The sequence below is a fragment of the Melanotaenia boesemani genome, chromosome 1, assembly GCF_017639745.1.
Source record: "Melanotaenia boesemani isolate fMelBoe1 chromosome 1, fMelBoe1.pri, whole genome shotgun sequence".
NCBI lineage: Eukaryota > Metazoa > Chordata > Actinopteri > Atheriniformes > Melanotaeniidae > Melanotaenia > Melanotaenia boesemani.
In genome coordinates, this window is record NC_055682.1 from 14,212,237 (window position 1) to 14,233,111 (window position 20,875).

Here is a 20,875-nt window from a genome sequence, read left to right on the forward strand (position 1 = left end):
AAATCCCTATAACTGTCTGAAATACAGAAAGTTGTCAATGTTATTTGTATCCTCAACAAATCAACATGTACTAAAAAACAAGAGGACAATCCAAACACAGCTTTAGTCATTTTTAAGCATGATTAAGTTTTTCCAAATATGAATCGGACATAGCATTTCTATCCAGCACCCATGGATTTTGCTGGATATCACAACTGTATCTGGCAGATTTTATCCACTTTAGCTATTGCGGCCTGGTCAGCTGCAATTCAAATTCCAGTTAAATCATCAGTTAAAGAGGTCTGCAATTATTATTGCCTCAAGGAATTGAAAAAATAAATAAATAAAAGAAACTATTTTCCTTTGCTTTTTTTCATTCTCAGTCAATAATTGTTTTGTGCATGTCCTCAAAAACATAAAAAACAGAGATCTAAAGGACATAGCTTTCATTTCACAACAAAGTAAAACATTACTACTACCAAGAAATATTTACCAGTTTGCAAAGGAAGTGGCTAACACTAGCAGGTTCTTTTGAAGCTTTCTTCAAATCTAAGTAAAAACAGGAAACACTGCAATACCACTGAATTTGACAACTATGTCTCCTGTGAGAATGATCTACCGCAATAAGATCTACCGGGAAGGAAAAAACACCAAGAACTTCACATCCAACAATATGAGTAGATAATGGAATAAATGATATGACGACAACTGATTTCATCATCGAGTGAGAGATATCAGCAGCGGTTTTTGGAGATTTTGAGAGACAGCATGCGAACTGGATTCTTTCTGTTTCATTTCCTCGTTCCCATTTTCATAGAGGGATGCTGTGCGATAAATTACTCAAACAAATTTACAGGTATTTAACTTAAATACAATTCATATTTAAGACTTACACCTGCAAAGTTGTTTTTTTATGTCTTTTTTATTTTTTATGTTTGTCTCAAAAGCAGCATTCATGCTTGGTGATTGCATCTGTGATTAATTTAGTCTACGAAAATAAAACTGAATAAAAAGAAAACATGATTGAGCTGTGAAACGTGTGTGTGTAGGCTTTCGGCAGGATGCTGCATATCTGCACTACAGAGCTGTAGAGGGGGAAATCTTTATGATGCCATGTGTTACCCAGAATATGATGACTGTATGGTCCAGAACTGAAGAAGACAAAGAGGCAAGCCAAGGACCAACATTTGACTGTGGAAAGATGTTTGTAGCTGAAGTGAAACATTCTGGAAAGTACACAAGCTTTACTGGGTAAATACTGCTCTATTTAATACATTTATTGAATTTCATTCTAAGTGAAATCTTTGTATTAATAACGAAGTGTGTGGCCACTGAATGTAGTGCAATGATATAAGATATTGCACTTTAGAGAACGCTTACAGTTTTATAAAATGTCTATGCAGTGCCTATGAAAAGTATTCACCCTGTTTGATGTTTTACACTTTTATTGCTTTTATTGCTTTTATAAATCAATCATGTGAAACATAATTTTGCTTTTGTGACCGAAAACATGTTAAAAACAGCCTCTTTAATGTCAAATTGAAAAGTAAATAATTAGGAAGTGCATGAATATTCACCCTTTTTAAAGTGACTGACCTAATTTAACAAATATTTAGTCAATTGGTGCTAGTAGTCTCACAATTAGTAGGTTGGAGAGCACCTGAATGGAGTGACTTTGTCTCAGATGATTGTGGTATAAAGACATCCGTGTTTGAAAGGTGTATCCACTGGTTAATCAGTATTTCCGGCTACCATTGAAACATGAAGACAAAAGAACATTCCAAACAAGTCAGAGAAAAATTTATTAAAAAGCATAAGTCAGGGAATGGAGACAAAAGAAATTCTAAGGCAATAAACATACCCTGGATTAAACCCATTATCAAGAAATGGAAGCAATATAGCGCATGTGTAATTCTGCCAATACAAGTTGTTGTTGTTTTTTTTTTTTGTTTTTTTTTAGATATATATGGGAAATTCTGATGTTTGTTGATGTGTGTAAACATGTTTCTGGTAGAGTATTTCTCTTAAGAATTCAGGATTCTGCTGTCTAGTGGCAGCAAGTTTGTCTTCACTCTGCAGGTGGTGGGAAAGATCGCTCTGGGATGCTTTCTGCAGAACGAGAGCAGTGTGATGCTGCGTATGCATGCTGGTGAAACAATTTCCTGCCCAGGCCTCACCTGTAGTAATAACACAGGAGTTGTTTGGTTCAAGGTAAAGTACATACCAGATCAAGATTAACCATTTCACCACAGAAACATTTTAATCGAACCCCATTTCACTTCCAACACATCACAGATGCATGACCGAGAATGCTTGGTCAGTTTTAATGTGCAAGGTACTCCTTCGGTGTCATGTGGGGTGAGAATGTGTTGTTAAGTCACAGCAAAACTCATTAAACTCACTTATGTGGTTTCTTGCAGGAAAGCAAAGCTGTGCCGACACAACGTAAGAACACCTTAGCAAAGGAAGGAATGTTACAACTCTGGGAATTCTTTAGAGAAGATACTGGTGTATATTTCTGTGATAGACAAATAACTGAACAAGGAGTCACATGGATGTTAAGAAGGGCTGTAAACGTCACAGTCATACGTAAGTGCTGTATTCGAGTGTGTGGGTGTACTTACTAGATTAGTAAGTAAGCCAGAACTTTTAGTGCTTTTTTTCCTCTAAGTTTCTTTTTTATTAAGCCACACATTTGCACAATGCAGCCCAGTCAAAAGCTGCCAAGGGACCATCTCAGTCTGGCCTTCCCCAGCCTCAAATGAAGACAAAATAAAAAAAAAGAAAATCAATATAAAAAAACTCAAATTTATAAGATCATTTTGAAGATAAAAGCACATTCCATACTGCTAATTGCTTCTTCTTCAAAGAGCTTCTTTTGCACCTCCTTAACCAGTTGAGTTACCTAGTGCCCCCACTATGCTACAAACTTGTAGCATCAATGGAAGAAGGAAGAAAAGCCCCGCAATAGCGTTTTAACAGAGCTGCAGAAAAATTCTCATAAGGAGGTCAACCCTCCACAAATGAGCAAAGCAAGGCAGGTTTATTTGAGTAGCACATTTCATGTACATCACAAGACAATTCAAAGTGCTTTACATAAAACATTAAGAAGAAGCATTTAAAAGTGCATTAAAAAGCAAGCTGTTCTTATTGCCATAATAAACATGAACCCTTTAAACGTTGTTAAAAATATATATTTTTCAATGTGAATACTGTCTGCCATCAAGTCTGTATAAGTTCTTTATTAAGGAGCACCAACAGATGCAGCAATGAAATGATCATAGTAAGTGAGCTCCTGATTCAGTTGAAAATATAATAATTACACTTATCTGAGGTTCAGTTTCAGTTTGACTAATCCTCCCATTTCACAATTAATTAGATAACTGAACAAATTAATCATGCATATTTACACTTGTATCACGTCTAATATTTCTAAGTTGAATTAACTCATGTTAACTAAAAATGATCAGCTGTGTGGGATCAGATATTCTGTATCTCTCTTCTTTCTTTCCTTGCCCCTAAAATAATTCCAACTGAAGACAAAAGTTTTTGCACAGTCATAAGCAAAGAATGCACAAAAATTAAATATACCTGCCCATTCAGACTTTGCATCACTTAGATTTTTACTATACAAAGATGGTTTATAAGTTTACAACCTTTAGGGCAATTTTAATAAATAAATTTAAGTTTTAGAAAAAAACTTTAACTCATGGCATCATCTACTTAAAACCTATTTTTTCATAGAAGTTTGATGTTATCACTGTGAAAATTTTAAGATAGTTTGTTCACAGTTTGACTTAAATTTCCTGTTCGAGCAAATCCACCAAAACCACGAGGCTTCTTTTATTTAAGTGTGGTTGAGAGTTTACTGAAGGTGTTACTTAGGAGCAGAAAAGTGCCTAACATGAGTAGGGCCATAATGCCAGTGAGTTAGATATATTTAACAACCTCTACCATACTCAAGCAATATTGAAATAATAAAAAGATTTTCAAAAAAAAAAGAAGTCATTGATGTCATAGAAGACAGTTTCAGAAATACGCAAGCCAGGTTTCTGTTGTATTGATGTTTGTCTTCACACATTGAGTGGTTTCCCTTTTCATACTAAAAAAGATTGAAGTATCACTTTACTTCTTGAAAGAGCTGGTATTTCTACCCTTTAGCTTGTGATTTACTAATAAAATTACACATTAAAAACATTTTTTCCTTTTATAGTGTTTTATATAGTTTATGTATCACAGTTAAACTTGGATCATATCCTTGAACTTGTCTTTTCACAAATCATTCCAAGACACCATTGCATGTTTTCAGGATTTATTATTAACAATTTAACAGATCCCATGCTTTATTTTAGTCTATGCATAAATTTCAACAGAGATAAACTTTGTACTTCCATCACTTAATGCTACCAATTTATTGCAAATCTCCTGCATGCAATGCCTGCTTGAACTCAGCAATTATTCACCACATGTCGATTACCCTCTGATGCTATGCCAGACCTTCAGCTGTATCCTCAGCTCATTCTTGTTATGGATGGCTTGTCCCCATACATTTTTATTTAGCATATTTTTGGCATGCTTTACTGGAATTTAATTAAATACTTAACCAAACAAGAACTGTGCAGTTTTTAGAAATGAAAAGCCTTTTAGTTGTATGTTTGGACACAGAACACCACATATGGGTTTGTACATGAATACAGTGCTTTGGATATTTTTCTCACAGTGGTGTTGCTGTAATTTTGAAATATGCTGCCACATGCAGCCTTTTCAGATATATCTTGGTATCTAATCAGCTACCCTGTTTCTGTGGTTTAGGATTTGGTTTCATGATGCCGTATCTCTAAAAGTCAGTTTGCAGACAGTGGTGCATGTGCCTCCCGAAGAATTAAAATGTACTTTTTTCTTTCTGGGTCTTCCATATTAATATTATCCTTACAAGTTATACCTTAATTGAAAAGGTGACTAATCAGGCTTTCCAACATGTATTATGTAAAAGGAGAATTAAGCACAAACTTCTTCACTTTGTGCAAATTTTAATGTTTTGTTTTTCTGGACAAACCAAAATGTGTACTAATAGAGTTTATTAAAATCACAAATATGCTGTTTGATTGGATTTCAGTTGTTTAAATACAACTCTAATATGCAAAGCATATTTTTACAAAAACATGTCTTTGCCAGAGACATTCAACTAAATTGTCTTGATTCTCATCTTGTGAAATGTTTTTCTCTCATGTTGGTGTTGCTGCTTATCATTAGTAGAATTCATACTGTAGTTTGTAGATCACACTTTTATTATATGCACCGTAAAGAAGAAAAATAATGTCAGACCTTGTTTTTCTAATTATTACACAGCACATTTTAAAGCAACTAAGTCTCCCGAAATCAGAAATCCTTCTGCCAACAAAACAGAAGAAGTGGTGCTTGGTAAGTACATTTATGTGCTACAGTACACACACCAAGACTGACATCAGAACTTTGGACTTGTTTTAATTTTATTAGACAAGACTCTGAGTTTACTTTCTGTTGCATTTTAGTTAAATTTGTACTGGAGTTGAGTGGCTCTGGTAAAGCCTTTGACAGAGGAGTCAGCTGTTCAGGTCTGTGTTCAGTCTGTCCACATGTGGAGAGGGAGGAAAGAGGCCTGTCAGAGGATAGAGAACCTGTCCAGCTGTATTGGAAAGCTGATAAGAAGTCAATTCATCAGACTGATGATGGAAATTCCAACAAGACTTTTAGTTTTTACCCTGTGTTTTCTGCTGAAGAAACAACCAGTCAGCTGTACCACTGCAAAGCCTCTGGTTGTTTCAGCTGTTGAGGGATATAATGGCATTATTTTTGCATATGGGCAGATTTCTTCTGGAAAAATCTTTATGAGATATGATCGTATCCCTCTGGCAACAGACGACGTAGGCAATAATGAGCGTCGAAACATCCATCCAATCCAGAAGTCACGAGGCCACTAAAGCCAGGGGATGATAGGCGTCGAGAAGGTGAATCCGACCGCGGCCCGAGAGGCAGCGAACGAGGTCAGCGGCGATCCTCTCACGCCGCCCGGGCGTGCGTGCGTGCGTGCGTGAGTGCGTCCGCCCGTCCTCCCTCCATCCGTCCATGCTTGGTACCTGGTGTCTTAGTTATAGGGAGTGGGAGAGACAACTGGTGATTGCAATCACAGATGTAATTAGGCTCAGGTGCGTCCATCTGCAGTGTGTGCCCTTGTTTAGAGTTCATGATTACAGGTACAGGTCAAAGCTACAACACAATAAAAAGCGCACAGCAATAAAAAAATCATTAAATATGGGGTTACCTGATCATACTGTAAAGAAAAAAAAAAAAAAAAAAAACTCTAGGCAATGTTTTGCATGACACTTTCACAAACTAATAGATACTTAACTGATCATTTGTTATGGTTTGGTTTTGCTGACCAAAATCCAGTTTACACGTATGTTTTGAATAAATACATAGTAAAACAAAACTTTCTCTTAAAAAAAAAAAAAAAGAAGAATGAAACACTTGTACATCTTATCAGGCATGTCAGACCACATGTGAAATACTCTCACTTTTGTATATAAAACACTTTTGGTGCCCTTTTTCTAATGGCTATTTTTTTATTCATTCCAGGTCAGCCTCACATTCTGACATGTGAGGTGTATTTTGATTTTGAAATAGAGTTTTCCCCAAAGGTGCAGTGGTTCATGAACTATGGTGGCAACATGCATAATATGACTCTGCTATACATGGAGAAGCCTCGGTGAGTCACTGCAGACTAGTGGATATTAACATTTGCTTTTTCAAGCAAACAGCTTTATTTCAACATAATGCTTTTTGTTAAGATCCTGTAAAATCCAAGATCATAATGACAGATCTGTTTTACAATGCAGTCTTTTCTGTGATTCAGACAGAGGGAAGTGAAATTTGAATTGTCCCAGGGCATACTGTTTGAGGTAATACAAACAGCCATTATAAAAGAAGTGATGCCGCAGCACTTAAACCACACATACACCTGCATTGCTGCTAATACTGTTGGAAACACGAGTGCCACAATCAAGCTTGAAAAGAAAAGTCAAGGTACCTTTTTCATCTTTATGATTTGTTATATTCAACTGATAATACATGCAACAAGAAAATGCTGTAAAATGTGTGATACATTCTAAATTAAATCTAAAGCAAAGTCAACACAGTGCAACCCAATTTTGAGAATCAGATACTTGACATGGCAGATAGTTTTATACAGTTTATATAAAATAAGTACAAGAGAAAGTCGGTTGGTGAGAGCGTCGGCTGTAAGCTATATTGTTTGTATGTGGCTGGATAAAACAGGTAAGCATTTGATGTGTTTTAATTTAATTAGTTGAGATGAAAAAGCCAAAACAGTAATGTGAAAATGGAGCAGGCTAATTGAGCTATTTATTTATTTAACTGTTTTTTAACCACACATTCATTGAGTGATATCAAATATTTAAACAGCATTCAGAAGTGTTGTTTTTACATCTAAAAAATTGACTGTGTTTGACCTGGAGGGGATAGCTATGAATCTACAAAGATTCACCACAGATTTTTTTTAGATGAACAGCATAGCTTTTGACATATTTCTACATTTCTCAGTACCTGCCCTTAATTGTAAATAAGTAAATGTTTTCCCACATGTTTCCAGACAGTTTGTTACTGTTTAAAAGACAAGCTTTAATACAGTCTAAGAGTGTTTTGGATCTGTCTTCAGTTAAGTGGTCATCGCTGGTTGGGTATCCCCTTGTATCCTTCCTGGTTTTAGCTGGGCTGGGAATCACCTTGCATGTAAAATGGCTGGAATTAACCATTTTCTGCAGATCCCACTTTCAATGTGGAAACAATAATGGTAAGAATGCAGAAGCACACTCCACCACCACTGAACCCATGAATATTCTGCCATGTTAATCACACTCACTGCAGTCTGACTGAGATAAAGCTGTACCACAAATATGTAATCCTGCAACAAAACATGAACAAGCCAACAGTCACATAATGACACCTTAAAATAGTATTTATCTAGTGCATGTGGTATATCACTTGAAGTAATTCAACAAAGTGTCACTGCATTTTGCCACAGGTGAATGTTTTAATGTCTAACTTGTGTTTCACATCCTCCTTCAAATAGAGGAGAAACAGTTCGATGTGTTTCTGTCATACGTTTTGGGTTCATCCGTTCATTCATCAGCAAAAGTGGCCAGAGATTTGATCCTTTCTACCAGAACAGGGTGTCAGGATCATGAAGAAGGTAAGGGCCTACATGCTTGACAGCTTGGTCTAGATTTCAATTTTAAATAACTATGTTGACTCCTTATTTTATTATATTTGTAATGCAGACATTCTAAACATAGAGAGTAGAGCCACTCAGAGGCCACTCGAAATGCTCCTACCACAAGTGCTAGAGGACCAATGGGGGTATCGCCTCTGTCTGCTGGAAAGGGATGTACTTCCAGGAGGAGGTCAGGAGATCAACTGTGTGTCTGTATGTGAGCATTGCCCACAAATATTGCTGATGTTTCTTTATTTCACTTTGCAGCTTATACAAACGATGTGTTTCTTGCAATAAAAAACAGCCGGATGCTTATCTGTGTGCTGTCAGAAGACTATTTCAACAGCAGCAGCGCTATGTTTGTACTGGAATCAGGAATCCAGGTAAGCCTATTCCTGAGGTTCTTATATTTATCTTCATTTATAACAGATCAGCTGTACTAGATAAGAAAAAGAAAACAAAACTGTAGCTTATAGTTAACAGATTATTAAACTTTCACAAATTTAATTTTTCTTTAAACGTCAAAAAGGGCTTCAACGTCAGTCCTCGAGGACCCATGTCCTAAAAGTTTTCACTGTTTCCTTAATTGCATTCACCTGATCCAAGTTAACAGCTTATTGTCATCAAAGTGTTAAATGACATTAAGTTGAATACTGATTGTGGTCAAGTATCAGTCCTGGTTCTGCTGGATCTCAGTGCTGTGTTTGATTCTGTAGATCACAGAATCCTGTTGCACAGGCTGGAAAACTGGGTTGGACTTTCTGGAGCGGTCCTTAACTGGTTCAGGTCCTATTTAGAAGGACCTGAATTTGTTACGATTAGCAGCTATGAATCTGAACGAGTGGCCATGACTTGTGGAGTCCCCCAGGGGTCAGTCCTTGGACCTCTTCTGTTCAACTTGTATATGCTCCCTTTGGGTCAAATATTACAGAACTATAGCATTAATTATTACAGTTATGAAGATGATACACAACTTTATGTGCTCTGTCACCTGACGACTGCAGCCCAGTAGACTTACTGTGTCAGTGTCTGGAGCAAATAAACACCTGGATGAGGGAGACTTTTCTACAATTAAATAAAGACAAAACTGAAATTATTCCATTTGGTAGCAAAGAGAAGAGGGTCAGCATTGGTAAACACCTGGAGACTCGGGCTCTTAAAATCACCGACCAAGTTCGTAACCTTGGAGTGTTGATAGACTCAGACCTGACTTTCAGCAGCCACATCAAAGCTGTCACTAAGAAACTTTTTACCAGCTCAGAAACATCAACAGAATTAAGAGTTTAGTCTCCCAGAAAGACCAGGAGAAACTTATCCATGCAGTCATCTCCAGTAAGCTGGATTATTGTAATGGTCTTTTAACAGGACTTCCTAAAAAGAGCATTAAACATCTACAGCTCATTCAAAACGCTGCTGCTAGAGTTTCAACCAGGACTAAGAGATGTGAACACATCACACTAGTTTTGAAATCTTTACACTGGCTTCCAGTCAGTCACAGAATAGATTTTAAAACCCTTCTGATTGTTTACAAGTCCTAGAACAGTTTAGGCCCAGAATATGTTCAGAGAATATAAACGTAGCAGAGCTCTTAGATCCAAAGACTCTGGTCAACTAGTCCAACCCAGAGTCCAGACTAAACCTGGAGAAGCAGCATTTAGCTGTTATACTGCAAACAAAATCTTCATGTAACTTGATAACTTAACATGCTCTCAATAACTTTAATGTATTTTATCATTTTACTGTGATTTTTGCTATTTATTCCTTCCTTATACTAGTTCTGAATACTTTATTTGCACGATCTGTAATGGTTTTAATGTTTTATGTGTAGCACTTTGAATTGCCTTGTAAATGAAATGTGCTATACAAATAAACTTACCTTGACTTGCCTATTAACAGGTTTGTGCAGAACCTGAGAATTAGGTGCTAATTCATTTGAATTGGACATGCTGAAGCAAGGAAACAACTGAAACCTGGCCCTCAAGGACTGGAGTTGAAGAACTCTGATATAGGACAATCACTCTGCTTAAAGTATAACAGTGAGACAGTTGAGATAGAGGAGTATGCCAGCTCCATTTATTTAATAAATTATAAAAAATAAGTAGCAAAATTAGGCTGCACAGTGGTGTGGTGGTTAGCACTGCAGCCTCACAGCAAGAAGGTTGCTGGTTCGAATCTCGGCTGGGGGGAGGTTCGAACCTTGAGGGGGGTGGCCTTTCTGTGTGGAGTTTGCATGTTTGCATCTCCCCGTGTATGCGTGGGTTCTCTGGCTTCCTCCCACCGTCCAAAGACATGCATGTTAGGTTAATTGGACACTCTAAATTCTCCCTAGGAGTGAGTGTGTGTGTGTGCATGGTTGTTCGTCTCTATCTGTGTTGGCCCTGCGACAGACTGGTGACCTGTCCAGGGTGTACCCTGCCTCTCACCTGTTAAAATGCTGGGATAGGCTCCAGCTCACCCGCGACCCGAAATGGAATAAGCGGTCAAGATAATGGATGGATGAAGCAGCAAAATTAGATTAATGGAGTACCCAGTAGAAAACAAAAACCAATTTTATGCTAAAAGTGACACTTTTTTGTCTATTCTGACAAGACTTGAGGTTTGCTAGCTAGATATAAAAGGGAGAATAGTCCTGTGCTGATTTTTAAATTCTTTGTTCATATACCATCTTGAGCATGTGCTAAATAATTCATCACATTCACATGCTAAATGACATTTTGCAATTACATAAAAAGTATAACTCACATTTTTGTAATTTTAGTGGGAAGATCTGATTTTTGGACATTATTTTCATAAAAATCTTGATTTTATGTAGGCCTACAAATGACACATCGCCTACGGCCAAACTGTCCTCATACCTTTCTTGCCTCAACTCTCTAGTCAATGTTTTCCACTTATTTTTAGTCAAACTGCACCATTTTCAAAGGAAAAAAAATCTCTGGGTATAATTTTTTTTGGCATGAAGTGAAATGTGCATTCGAGTAAGCCAGCGCAGACCTCAGTCATGGGGTTTGAATGAACGCAACTGGGCTTCTATTTCTTGAAAATGTTTCATCTCTCATCTGAAAAGGTGATAGATGAAACGCTAAAACTGAAGTCCAGTTGCCATTGTTTTCAGTAATGAAATTAATTCAACGTAAAATAATTTGCCTCCAAAAATTTACAACCTCCTCTACATCTTTAGGCTTTGCTGCAAACGTCTGCTCTCAAACTCCTTTTAATATGGACCTGTGGACACCCCGCATCCCTCATCGATCCTGATCTCCCGTTATCCAAACTTGCCCAAAGGGCCTTGAGGGTGCTGCCCAGTCTGGACTGGAGCGCAGACGAATCTTCTACAACCACCTTCTGGAGCTCTTTAAGGAAAGCCATGCCCACTTAATGAGGGTAGATTCACTCATAGTACCGATGACAGAACTGTGATACAAATGACATTTTCTAGAACAGAAGGTTCTATTTTATTTAACTAATTTAGTTTGCATTACTTCATAATGCTGGAACATAACCCGTGTAACCCCGTTCTTTTCTGAATGTTTAAGGTGACAAAACCTGCAGATGTGGGAAAAAATTACCATGTTGGCAGAAACACAAAACCATAATGTGACATTTTCAAATGTGGGAAAAGTGAGTCACCTCTATGCAAAGCTCAGGGTGCCACTGTTTTGTAGGAATTTCCATCTGCAGTCATTTATCAGTTTTACTCTGCAAAGTCATCAAATTGTTTGACAAAACACTTTACAGCATCAAGAATAAGAAATACACAAATATGGAGACTAAACAATTCACTGTTTATATGAATGCATCAGTGTAGTTCATTAAGTTACAGCTGATATGCATTAAACAATTTGCATATAGACTTCAGACATGTTTTTAAACAAATACTGAGAAGGAATTTGGTGAAAAACAAATTGTGGTATGAATGTTGACATGTTGATGTCAGCACAAAAGTTGGGTGACACAGCAATGTATGTTATGGAAAATGAATTCCTGAATCTCCTTCAGGTACTGGATAAGTCAGGGAGGTAAGAAATTTAGCTGAAATAAAAGGACATGTATATCTCTGATGTTAAGGTAGCCATGAAAGGGGGTTGTAAAAGTGCCTGATCACTGATATATTTCAAGCAACAAAGATTTATGTACTATGGTTGTTAACATTAAAATGGTATCCATGTCATGGCTACATGATCAAGGTTTAACACAGCTGACAACTACAAAAACATTTATCGTGATGATTAAATTAATCGATGCATATCTCTACAGCAAGTTTGCCAGATTTACTGAAGCAAAAAGAAACAGCGTTTCAAAATAAAATGGTACAAAGCTCTAATAAACAAAACACAAAACAGAAGATGGTAGGAGGTGGAACAGCTAGTGGACACAGAGTTTTACAGTTTTGTTGAGAAAACAAAAAGATGAATACATTTGTATATGTAGTCTTATTTGCTTTGCAACACATCCACATGTACATAACAATCAAACTCACACTCCAACATATGGATTTAAAATTAAAAAACTGTCACACTTCTATGTACATTTTTACACAATTATCAGACAAGGAACACGCTTGCTCAGGACAGTACCTAAACCAACTCCAGGTGGGAACAAGAACGTCATTAAAGAAAATGAAAAACCTCCGACAAAAAGAGTGCAAGGGTATTAAAATAGTAGATCTTACAATTAGCCAACAGAAAGCAACTATGGCAGATTTAATATTCTGCTATTTTTGGGCTAATTTATCCTTTCTCCATCAGTCCACACCTCTTGAACAGAGGAAAATGACTTTCTTAGTAACTGAGATCAACCACAAGTGGTAAGAAACGTAAACAAATTAAATCAAAAGCAAAGACGGCTGGAATTATTTTTCATTGCATGTCCAAAAAGCTAATAAGTTGTATAAACCAAGTCTACTGCCAGGAAACATTTGAGCCTTCATAGATATCAAACATAGTTAGCCTGTACAAAATTACCAATTAGTGACAAAAAAAATCTGCTGTAGTGATTTATGGTTTGTCTGCTTGGGCCTTTAGCTTCCTCTCCCAAAGTTTTTGATGATCAGAAAAGCCTTGTTTGCCCTTGTTGAAGGAATTGGGTCCTGCAGATGTTGGTGTCTCTCTGAAAAGATAGCAGCTTAGTTACCTCAAGTTAAGCAAACACTGAAACTTATCAAATGCCATTTTTTTATAAAAGCAAAGGAAACTATCCTTAAGAGAGTCATATCTGTATAAATACCTGCCAATGTTCTTCATCCTCATCTTAGCTTCTGGAGGCATCTCCTCTGGTTCACTCTATTTGGAAAAAGAAAGCTAAAGTCAGCCTCTACACAGGATTGTTTGGTTACATTTCACATTGCTCTGTGTGTGTGTGTTTGTGTGTGTACACATACATCATCATCATCATCAAAAACAGATGCCAGCCCAGACTTTTTTGGAGGAAGTGATGGTACAGTCTCTTTGGGTTTCTGGAATAGGTCACACACACAACAACAACAGAATGAAACAATGCAGCCGAGTAGTTATGGATTGACCATAAATTAACACAACTATGACTACAGATTGCATGAAAACCTCCCAAATCGAATGTAATGTAAATGTGTACATTTTCAAACTTTTCAGGACTGATCTTGCATTATTTTATGGTTTCTATTGTGTAATGTGTTATGATCATTAACAATTTCATGGCTTAATTTTCATGCTGTCTTGGAAGTGTATGTGAAGCTTTCTTAAAGTTATTGCAAGAAATTAATATGGGTTAGTTAACACTTACTGCTGCACCAAATTTGATGGAGATGGGGTTCGATTTGTTCGCCATCTTACTGCTCATAGTAAGACCTATTTTGGGAACTTTTCGAGGTGCTGGTGGCTCTGATGAAGACTCGTCTTCATCTTCAGGTGTGAGGTGCTGGGATGTGCGTTTGTGCGCGCTTCCGTGTCCTCCAACAGTGCTACAAGACACAGGCTTAGTTTTCACTCTGTCTTCCTCCTCCTGCGGCCCTGCTTGAAGCAAGACAACTCACCAAGGTGAACAACGATTTTTCAGAGATCTAGGAATGATAAGGCTATAATTTTTACTTGTGTGACTAACCATTAGTTAATCAAAAGTAACCTAAATTCCATTCAATCATTTGAAATGCTTTCTAACGTCTACCTCTGGATGTTTTTTGGAACGAGTATTTTAATATGAGCATTTAAGTCCACTTACAAGCGAAGTAGTACAGTATAGACGCTTTATATGAGCTAACTAATGTTACCTGCGCTTTAGCAAGGCTAATGCTAGTTTAGCAAGATAATAAACGAACGTAAGCTGTTTTAGAAAGTCTCTACTAGTCAAGCCAAAAAAGGTATGCAAATATTTTATTACAACATAGCAAAGTTTATATAATCTAGTTCATAGCTTCGTGTGTAACATTATAAGATTGTAATGTTAGCTAGCGTTAGCTATAACATAAGCTAATAAGCAGCTTTTTGTTTTGCTAACTTATCAAGTAGGCGCAGTTTAGCACACGTTCATGACATTAGGCTCAAACCTAATAATTTATATATTTTAAACCATCATTTTGACATTAAAACAGCTCAGATATCACCTTCATCGTCGCTTGAACTCGACTTGTCATCTTCGTAATCCGCCATCATGTCTTTTTCAGACTTCCCGGATCGTGCCGCTAGTCTTCATCAAGCGCTGTGCACCAAACAAGCATTATGTTATTACAAAAGAAGAAGAAAATGACAACAAGCTAACTTGGTGAATAACAGCTGGTAAGACTAAGGCATAACGCAACAACTTACAGTGTAAAACTAGTCGTTATGTTAGTGAAGATCACCAAGCCAGTGACGTTAGCATTAAAATCGACGTAGTTTTAAATGTCCTTGTATAGGCTGGAAGTTGTTTTCTCATCTAGTGTGTTGTGTAAGCTAACGTTAGCGTTCGTCTGACACTCAGCTATCTTATTATATAACTGAGCCCATATTTATCAATTTTCGTTAAGTTATTAACATTTTAAATTGTGAATAATATTAGTTTATTACTATATCTTAGGTTGTCTTTTTCTATTAAGTTTTTCTCTCTCTCTCTTTAGGTCCTTTTAAAGTTTGGGACTAAACAATGTACCAGTCAAGATGGGGCAAACCCTGTGTATATGCTCCCGTGGCTCTATCACCATTGATAACAAAAAATATTACTTTGTCCAGAAGCTAGACGAAGGGTAAGACTATGTTTTCATATAGTTTATCCTCATCTCCTCTAATCTGCCTTCATGTAGTTAAGTATGGTAGTAGCTTATATTCATAATGAAATCCAATAGAAATGCAAAATAGAGTTACTACCCACGGTACCACTGCCCCATCTGATTTCTTTATTCAAATAAATATAGAATATTGCCCCCCTTATGTTTTAGAGTACCAGTTTAGAATAACAGGTTATTTAGCTTTCAAACTCTGTTTTCTCTACAACTTCTCATCAGTGGCTTCAGTTATGTTGATCTGGTAGAGGGTGCAAAGGATGGGCACTTCTATGCCCTGAAGAGGATCTTGTGTCATGACCGTGAAGGCCGCCAGGAGGCTCAAACAGAGGTGGAAATGCATCAGATGTTTAGTCATCCCAACATCTTAAACCTGGTTGCATACGCTTTTGTTGATCATGGAGGCAAGACTGAAGCATGGCTACTTTTGCCTTACATAACAGTAAGTGGAAGGAGTTGTTTGCATGATTAGATCTTTCTGGAAGATTATTACGTTGTGATATAGTTGCGTATGTGTTTACAGAAAGGAAGTCTCTGGTCTGTCCTGGAGAAGCTGAGGGACAAGGGGAGCTCAATGCCTGAAAAACAGATTTTGCAAATCTTCCGTGGAATTTGTTCTGGATTGAAGGCGATTCACGAAAAAGGCTATGCGCACAGGTAATCCATCTCCACATGCACCATCTTATACCTCATATTTGTCTACTCTCCTTTTAGATTTGCTTGAGAGTATATTAATTTTTCCAAAAAGCTTGCCCAGAAACACGAAGCATCTGTATTTATACATACTAGCAAATGTCTTATCGCACAGGGATTTTTGAGCCAGAAACCGTTTATATATCCTACTGAAAAATCTTTTAAATAAAAATATAAATGCAGAATGTTTAAATTAAACAAGGCTTCACCAGAACTTCTTTAGAGTTGGAGCGCTAGAACCTCACAACATTAATACAAGATAGGACCATTGATAGATTTATGGTGTATATAGTTAATCTGCTTAATGTGGTAAATAATGAAATATAATTTGCTAGCATTTTAATTTGTTAACAAAATTGCCAGCAGCTCAAAATGTGTTATGTACTGTGATTTGATAGAGATCTGAAACCAACAAATGTGCTTCTGGATGAGGGTGACAGGCCAGTTCTGATGGATTTGGGCTCAATGAACCGTGCAAGAATTGAGGTAAGGGTGTGCACGGTATATGGGAAGGTAGTAAGATTTTACTGGGAATCAACAGGGATGCTGTTGGTAAAACAAGAAAGCCCTTTTTAAACTAAAAGAAAATTGTTCCTCCATCTCTTCTAATTATAACTTCAAAAAACGAAAGTATGGTTAGACTGTGGTCATCCTATTTTTATTGTTCTGTCTAAAGCTATTTTGATATTTTGAATATTGAATATGATTTAACTTTTAGATCGAAGCAATCAAGTCCTTGTACAAATAAGAATAAATACTCACTATGTTAGCCATTGTTTCTGTCTGGATTTCCACCTTTAGATGGCAGAGTGACACATGTAATGTCAGAACCCCATTCAGATTATTATGGTTCTTATATTTACAACTAACTTCATTACAGGTTAGAGGATCCAGAGAAGCCATGACCATACAGGACTGGGCAGCCCAGCGGTGCACCATTTCTTACAGAGCTCCTGAGCTCTTCAATGTTGAGAGCCACTGCATTATAGATGAGCGCACTGATATCTGGGTACAGCTTTGGAGTCTTCTTACCTTTTCGCTTGAACATGTTGCCCATATTGTTTTCTAAATTAACACGCATATATTAGGAAAGTTACTGTGCTATGTTCATTACTTAATTACTACTTTTTTGCATATGTATGTTTGGTCTTCCCTTTCTCTTTCAGTCACTTGGCTGTGTGTTATACTGCATGATGATGTTGGAGGGACCATATGATCTTGTATTTCAGAAGGGGGACAGTGTTGCCTTGGCTGTCCAGAATCCAGTAACCATCCCACCATCTTGCAGGTCAGTATTCAAGCATCACCTTTTCAGTTTCCCAATGATATATCAGTTTCTAATAATGGTAGGAAGAACAGCACATTTTTCCTTTTGAGAAGTGCAAAAAAAAAGTAACCATGGGCATAATTTTAGATTTTCTTTCAATTAAATTTTGTGCACATTTAAGAATCAGTTGAAGAGTTCAGCCCAAAGTAGCACACAACAATACAACCATTGCACATTCAGTCTGTTGGACTTTTGAAATGAACAAAAAGGGTGATTTATTTATTTAAGTTTGTTTGTTTGTTATTTTTGTGTATGAACTCATCTCTATCCCAAAACCTTGCTTCCTGTTGATTTCATTAAAATAAGCTCAGTGAGGATTTTTAACAAATCCTGTGATTGGTGTTTGTGATGGATGGTAGGTCTTTTTTATTTTATTTGTTCATCATTTCATTTGACATGGACAGTACACACTAATAAACATAAATTAAAAAAAACCCTGGATGGGCTAAAAGGCTAGTTTTCCTCTGTTGACCCAAGAAGTGTCTTACACAGTCACCCTTAAAAGCAAAGTGTAAAATTCAGATTTTGCAGGTGACTGCAGAGAGACTGTGAGTCAGTTTCAGTGTTACACACCTGAGTACCATACAGTTCCTTGATCTAAGTTCCTGTCTATTGCAAAAGTACTTTTTCCGAGTTGGAAAGCAGGGCCTTCTCTCATGGCACACATTGTGAGTCAGTCACTGTGGTTTGCATCTTTGGACAAAACTGTGGATTTCACGGTTGTAATCCTGTGTTTTTTTTTTCTCCTTTGTTCAGATACTCAGAGGGCCTGCAGACGCTGCTGAGCTCTATAATGGTCTCAAATCCCCAGGAGAGACCAAACATAAACTGGGTTCTTGACCAGGTACAGGACCTGCAGAGTCGCAGCCCAAACACGCAAACTAACATGGTCTGATCCTGCGAAGTGCATTCCATGCAGAGCCATGAACACCTTTTGCACAATGAGCATCTCTCAATTCCAGCTATATTTTTATTTATTGAATTTATTCTAAAAATCCATGATCTGATTTTCACTCATACTGGCACGCTTCATAAGTGTAGGTGCTTTTAGTTTTAATACTTGCCATTCAAGCCTGCATGTTACAGACCCTCGTTGTAGTCCTTGCAGACCTCTAAATAATCTAAAATGCCTTAAGTATAATTCATATCTGAAGTGCAATGCTTTTGAGAGAGGTCAAAAATTGTGTCTGATGAAATAGCTTTACCTCGTCGTCTACATTTTGAAAAGCTTACTTATCTGAGTACCTTTAGGAGGGAGATAATCATCTCAGTCAGTATGGGGCTCTTAGCCAGCAGCCTGTTAGCTTAGCATTAAAACTGGAAAAAGAGGAAAATGGTTAGCAGGATCTGTCATCGGGTAAAGGAAGCAGTTGACATGTTTTGGGAAAATTATCAACTTAACCAACAAAATGTAACATAACGATGAGCTTTAGAGTTACTGACAGATGGATATCATCAATAAATAAAGCAAAGCTAGCTGTCGCTTCCCTTCTTTCTGTCTTTAAACAAATTAAAGCTAATCAGCTAGTGGCTGTAGCCTCTGGAATTTGTGTTTTTATTTAACATTCCTTTAAAAAAACGAAAATAGCCTTTGTCATAAAATTGTAGTTTTAATTTTTTTTATGAGAAAAGGGATGCTGTAAAAGTTTTGCCATCAGATTTCACTCCCTACAAAAGAGAAGTACCATCCCCTTACTTTTAGTTTTATCTCGATTCCTCAGTGTTGTGTTTGTCATTTCCCAAGTTACATGTGTGCTGTAATGTTCATTTTATACCTTCAGCTTTTCTTCATACCATCACTTACAGTCTTTTTGTCTGAGCTGGAGAATGTTGCGCAGTAGAGTACTCCTTACTCACAATCCTACATTTAGACTCACAAAAGTGCTCAACCATAGCAGTCCTCCTCTCCACATATTCACATGATTACTCTTGTTTAGATGCATATTCACTGACATTTTGTAAAACACAGAATTGAGATTCTCCTAGTTGCACACCTGAAGAATGGAAAGTGACATTTTAATCAGTTCAAGGAATAAATACTTGTATGTACTGTAAGTAAACTGTATCTGGTGTTGCAGGATAACATTTTTAATTAACTTTTCATGGTATTGTGTTTTTAAATGGTTCAGTCTTTTCATTGAAGCTGTTTAATTCTGATTTTCTGTTGTGTGGACTACGCACAGTTTTGTTCTCTCAGGGTACATTCACATCTCTGAAGGTCTGTTAATGGATCTAAATGGTACCTTTAAAACTTTACAACAAAACTATATTTTGGGCATTTGCGTTTACTGCTTTTGTGACTGTAATGCATTGATAGGACCATGTGACTGCTAAATTGCCACTGATTGTTGACATGTACGGTTAATTTTGGGAGTGTTAATGAGCAGTTTGTGGCGCACAGTACCAATATATTATCTTTTATTGCAAAGTTTGGGCATGACCAATGACTACATACTTTTGTATTGCTGTAAGAGGCAAAATAAAAATGATTTTAATACTATGGGTAAAAAATGTTCTAGTGGTGAAAGTACCAGATTTTAACAGGAGTGTCCTCTTGATTATTTAACTGTATTTAAATAATGTTTTATCTGTTGTTCACTGCACAGTAAAAGATAAATGGATATTAATTGTGTAGCACTCTATGTACTTTTTAATGATTCTGAAATGAAAGAATGAACTTTTTTTATTTCGAATGAACAAAAGACAAAGCTATACAAAAAAAATAGAAAATAATGAAAAGAACAAAAACAGTAATAATGAAAATGTTGCACAATCAAATCACAATATAAACAGTTTTGAAAAAGGAGTTGGAAGAAGTATACTCTTTCTTTTAGGAATTCCCACCCCTTTCTATTCATCATGGTTTATACTGTATATCATCCATATACTACATAATTATCCAACTTAATATAAATACAACCTAAATATCCATATCAGTTAACATATAAACTATACATTACATACTTCCTTTAAAGTCTGTGAAGCGGTTCTCCAATCCAGTTACCTCCCCTACTACCAAAATTACATTGACAAGTCCTTGTGATGAAATGGATCACACTAAAGTTCAAGTTTAAGATTTGGGGACTTCAGTTTCCAGGCTGTTCTCAAGAAGATTTTGAAGTGAGATCGAGACTAAATTTATCTGGCTGTGGGAGGCCACTGCCACCAGAGGTTGCTGTTGTTTTGAAGGGCTTGTGTTTAAATGTGGGTGTAGATGTAAAGTAATGTCCTGGTTGCTATGATTTGATATTTCATTTAATGGTATTGTTTTCTTAATTCTTTAATACATTTATTGCATTAATTGCTGTCATTGGTAAAGATGTTTTTTTGTTTTTGGGACTATATACTTTTTTACTTGAAACAGGACACCCATGGT

The 20,875-nt window shown here is 36.7% G+C and overlaps 3 protein-coding genes across 4 annotated transcripts; 2 read left to right on the plus strand and 1 right to left on the minus strand.

The window, feature by feature from the left end:
* Positions 1-547: 547 nt before the first annotated feature.
* On the plus strand, positions 548-12,534 carry LOC121637021 (interleukin-18 receptor accessory protein-like). Its single transcript, XM_041980909.1, is given in 13 exon segments — positions 548-835; positions 1,029-1,230; positions 2,031-2,190; positions 2,400-2,424; positions 5,329-5,400; positions 6,595-6,724; positions 6,872-7,041; positions 7,694-7,828; positions 8,108-8,227; positions 8,316-8,438; positions 8,516-8,631; positions 11,430-11,616; positions 11,619-12,534. Coding segments are annotated over 13 exon segments (1,578 nt in total). The 5' UTR covers positions 548-747; the 3' UTR covers positions 11,669-12,534.
* LOC121637037 (PEST proteolytic signal-containing nuclear protein-like) lies at positions 12,032-15,116 on the minus strand. Of its 2 annotated transcripts, XM_041980933.1 has the most exons (6): positions 15,028-15,116; positions 14,826-14,920; positions 14,009-14,235; positions 13,629-13,703; positions 13,475-13,530; positions 12,032-13,357 (listed from the first exon to the last, which is right to left on the minus strand). In XM_041980933.1, the coding sequence occupies exons 2-6, from the start codon at positions 14,872-14,874 to the stop codon at positions 13,246-13,248; spliced, it is 519 nt and encodes a 172-aa protein (XP_041836867.1). In that variant the 5' UTR covers positions 14,875-14,920; positions 15,028-15,116; the 3' UTR covers positions 12,032-13,245. The 2 variants fall into 2 exon arrangements, with proteins under 2 accessions (XP_041836867.1, XP_041836875.1); XM_041980941.1 differs by lacking the exon at positions 15,028-15,116 and having other exon boundaries at positions 14,009-14,227; positions 14,826-14,905.
* Positions 14,176-20,122, plus strand: stk16 (serine/threonine kinase 16). The gene is made up of 9 exons (XM_041980921.1): positions 14,176-14,262; positions 14,886-14,997; positions 15,318-15,443; positions 15,702-15,921; positions 16,003-16,136; positions 16,571-16,658; positions 17,053-17,181; positions 17,339-17,460; positions 18,256-20,122. Exons 3-9 carry the CDS (start codon positions 15,358-15,360, stop codon positions 18,392-18,394), a joined length of 918 nt encoding a protein of 305 aa, XP_041836855.1. The 5' UTR covers positions 14,176-14,262; positions 14,886-14,997; positions 15,318-15,357; the 3' UTR covers positions 18,395-20,122.
* Positions 20,123-20,875: the final 753 nt, after the last annotated feature.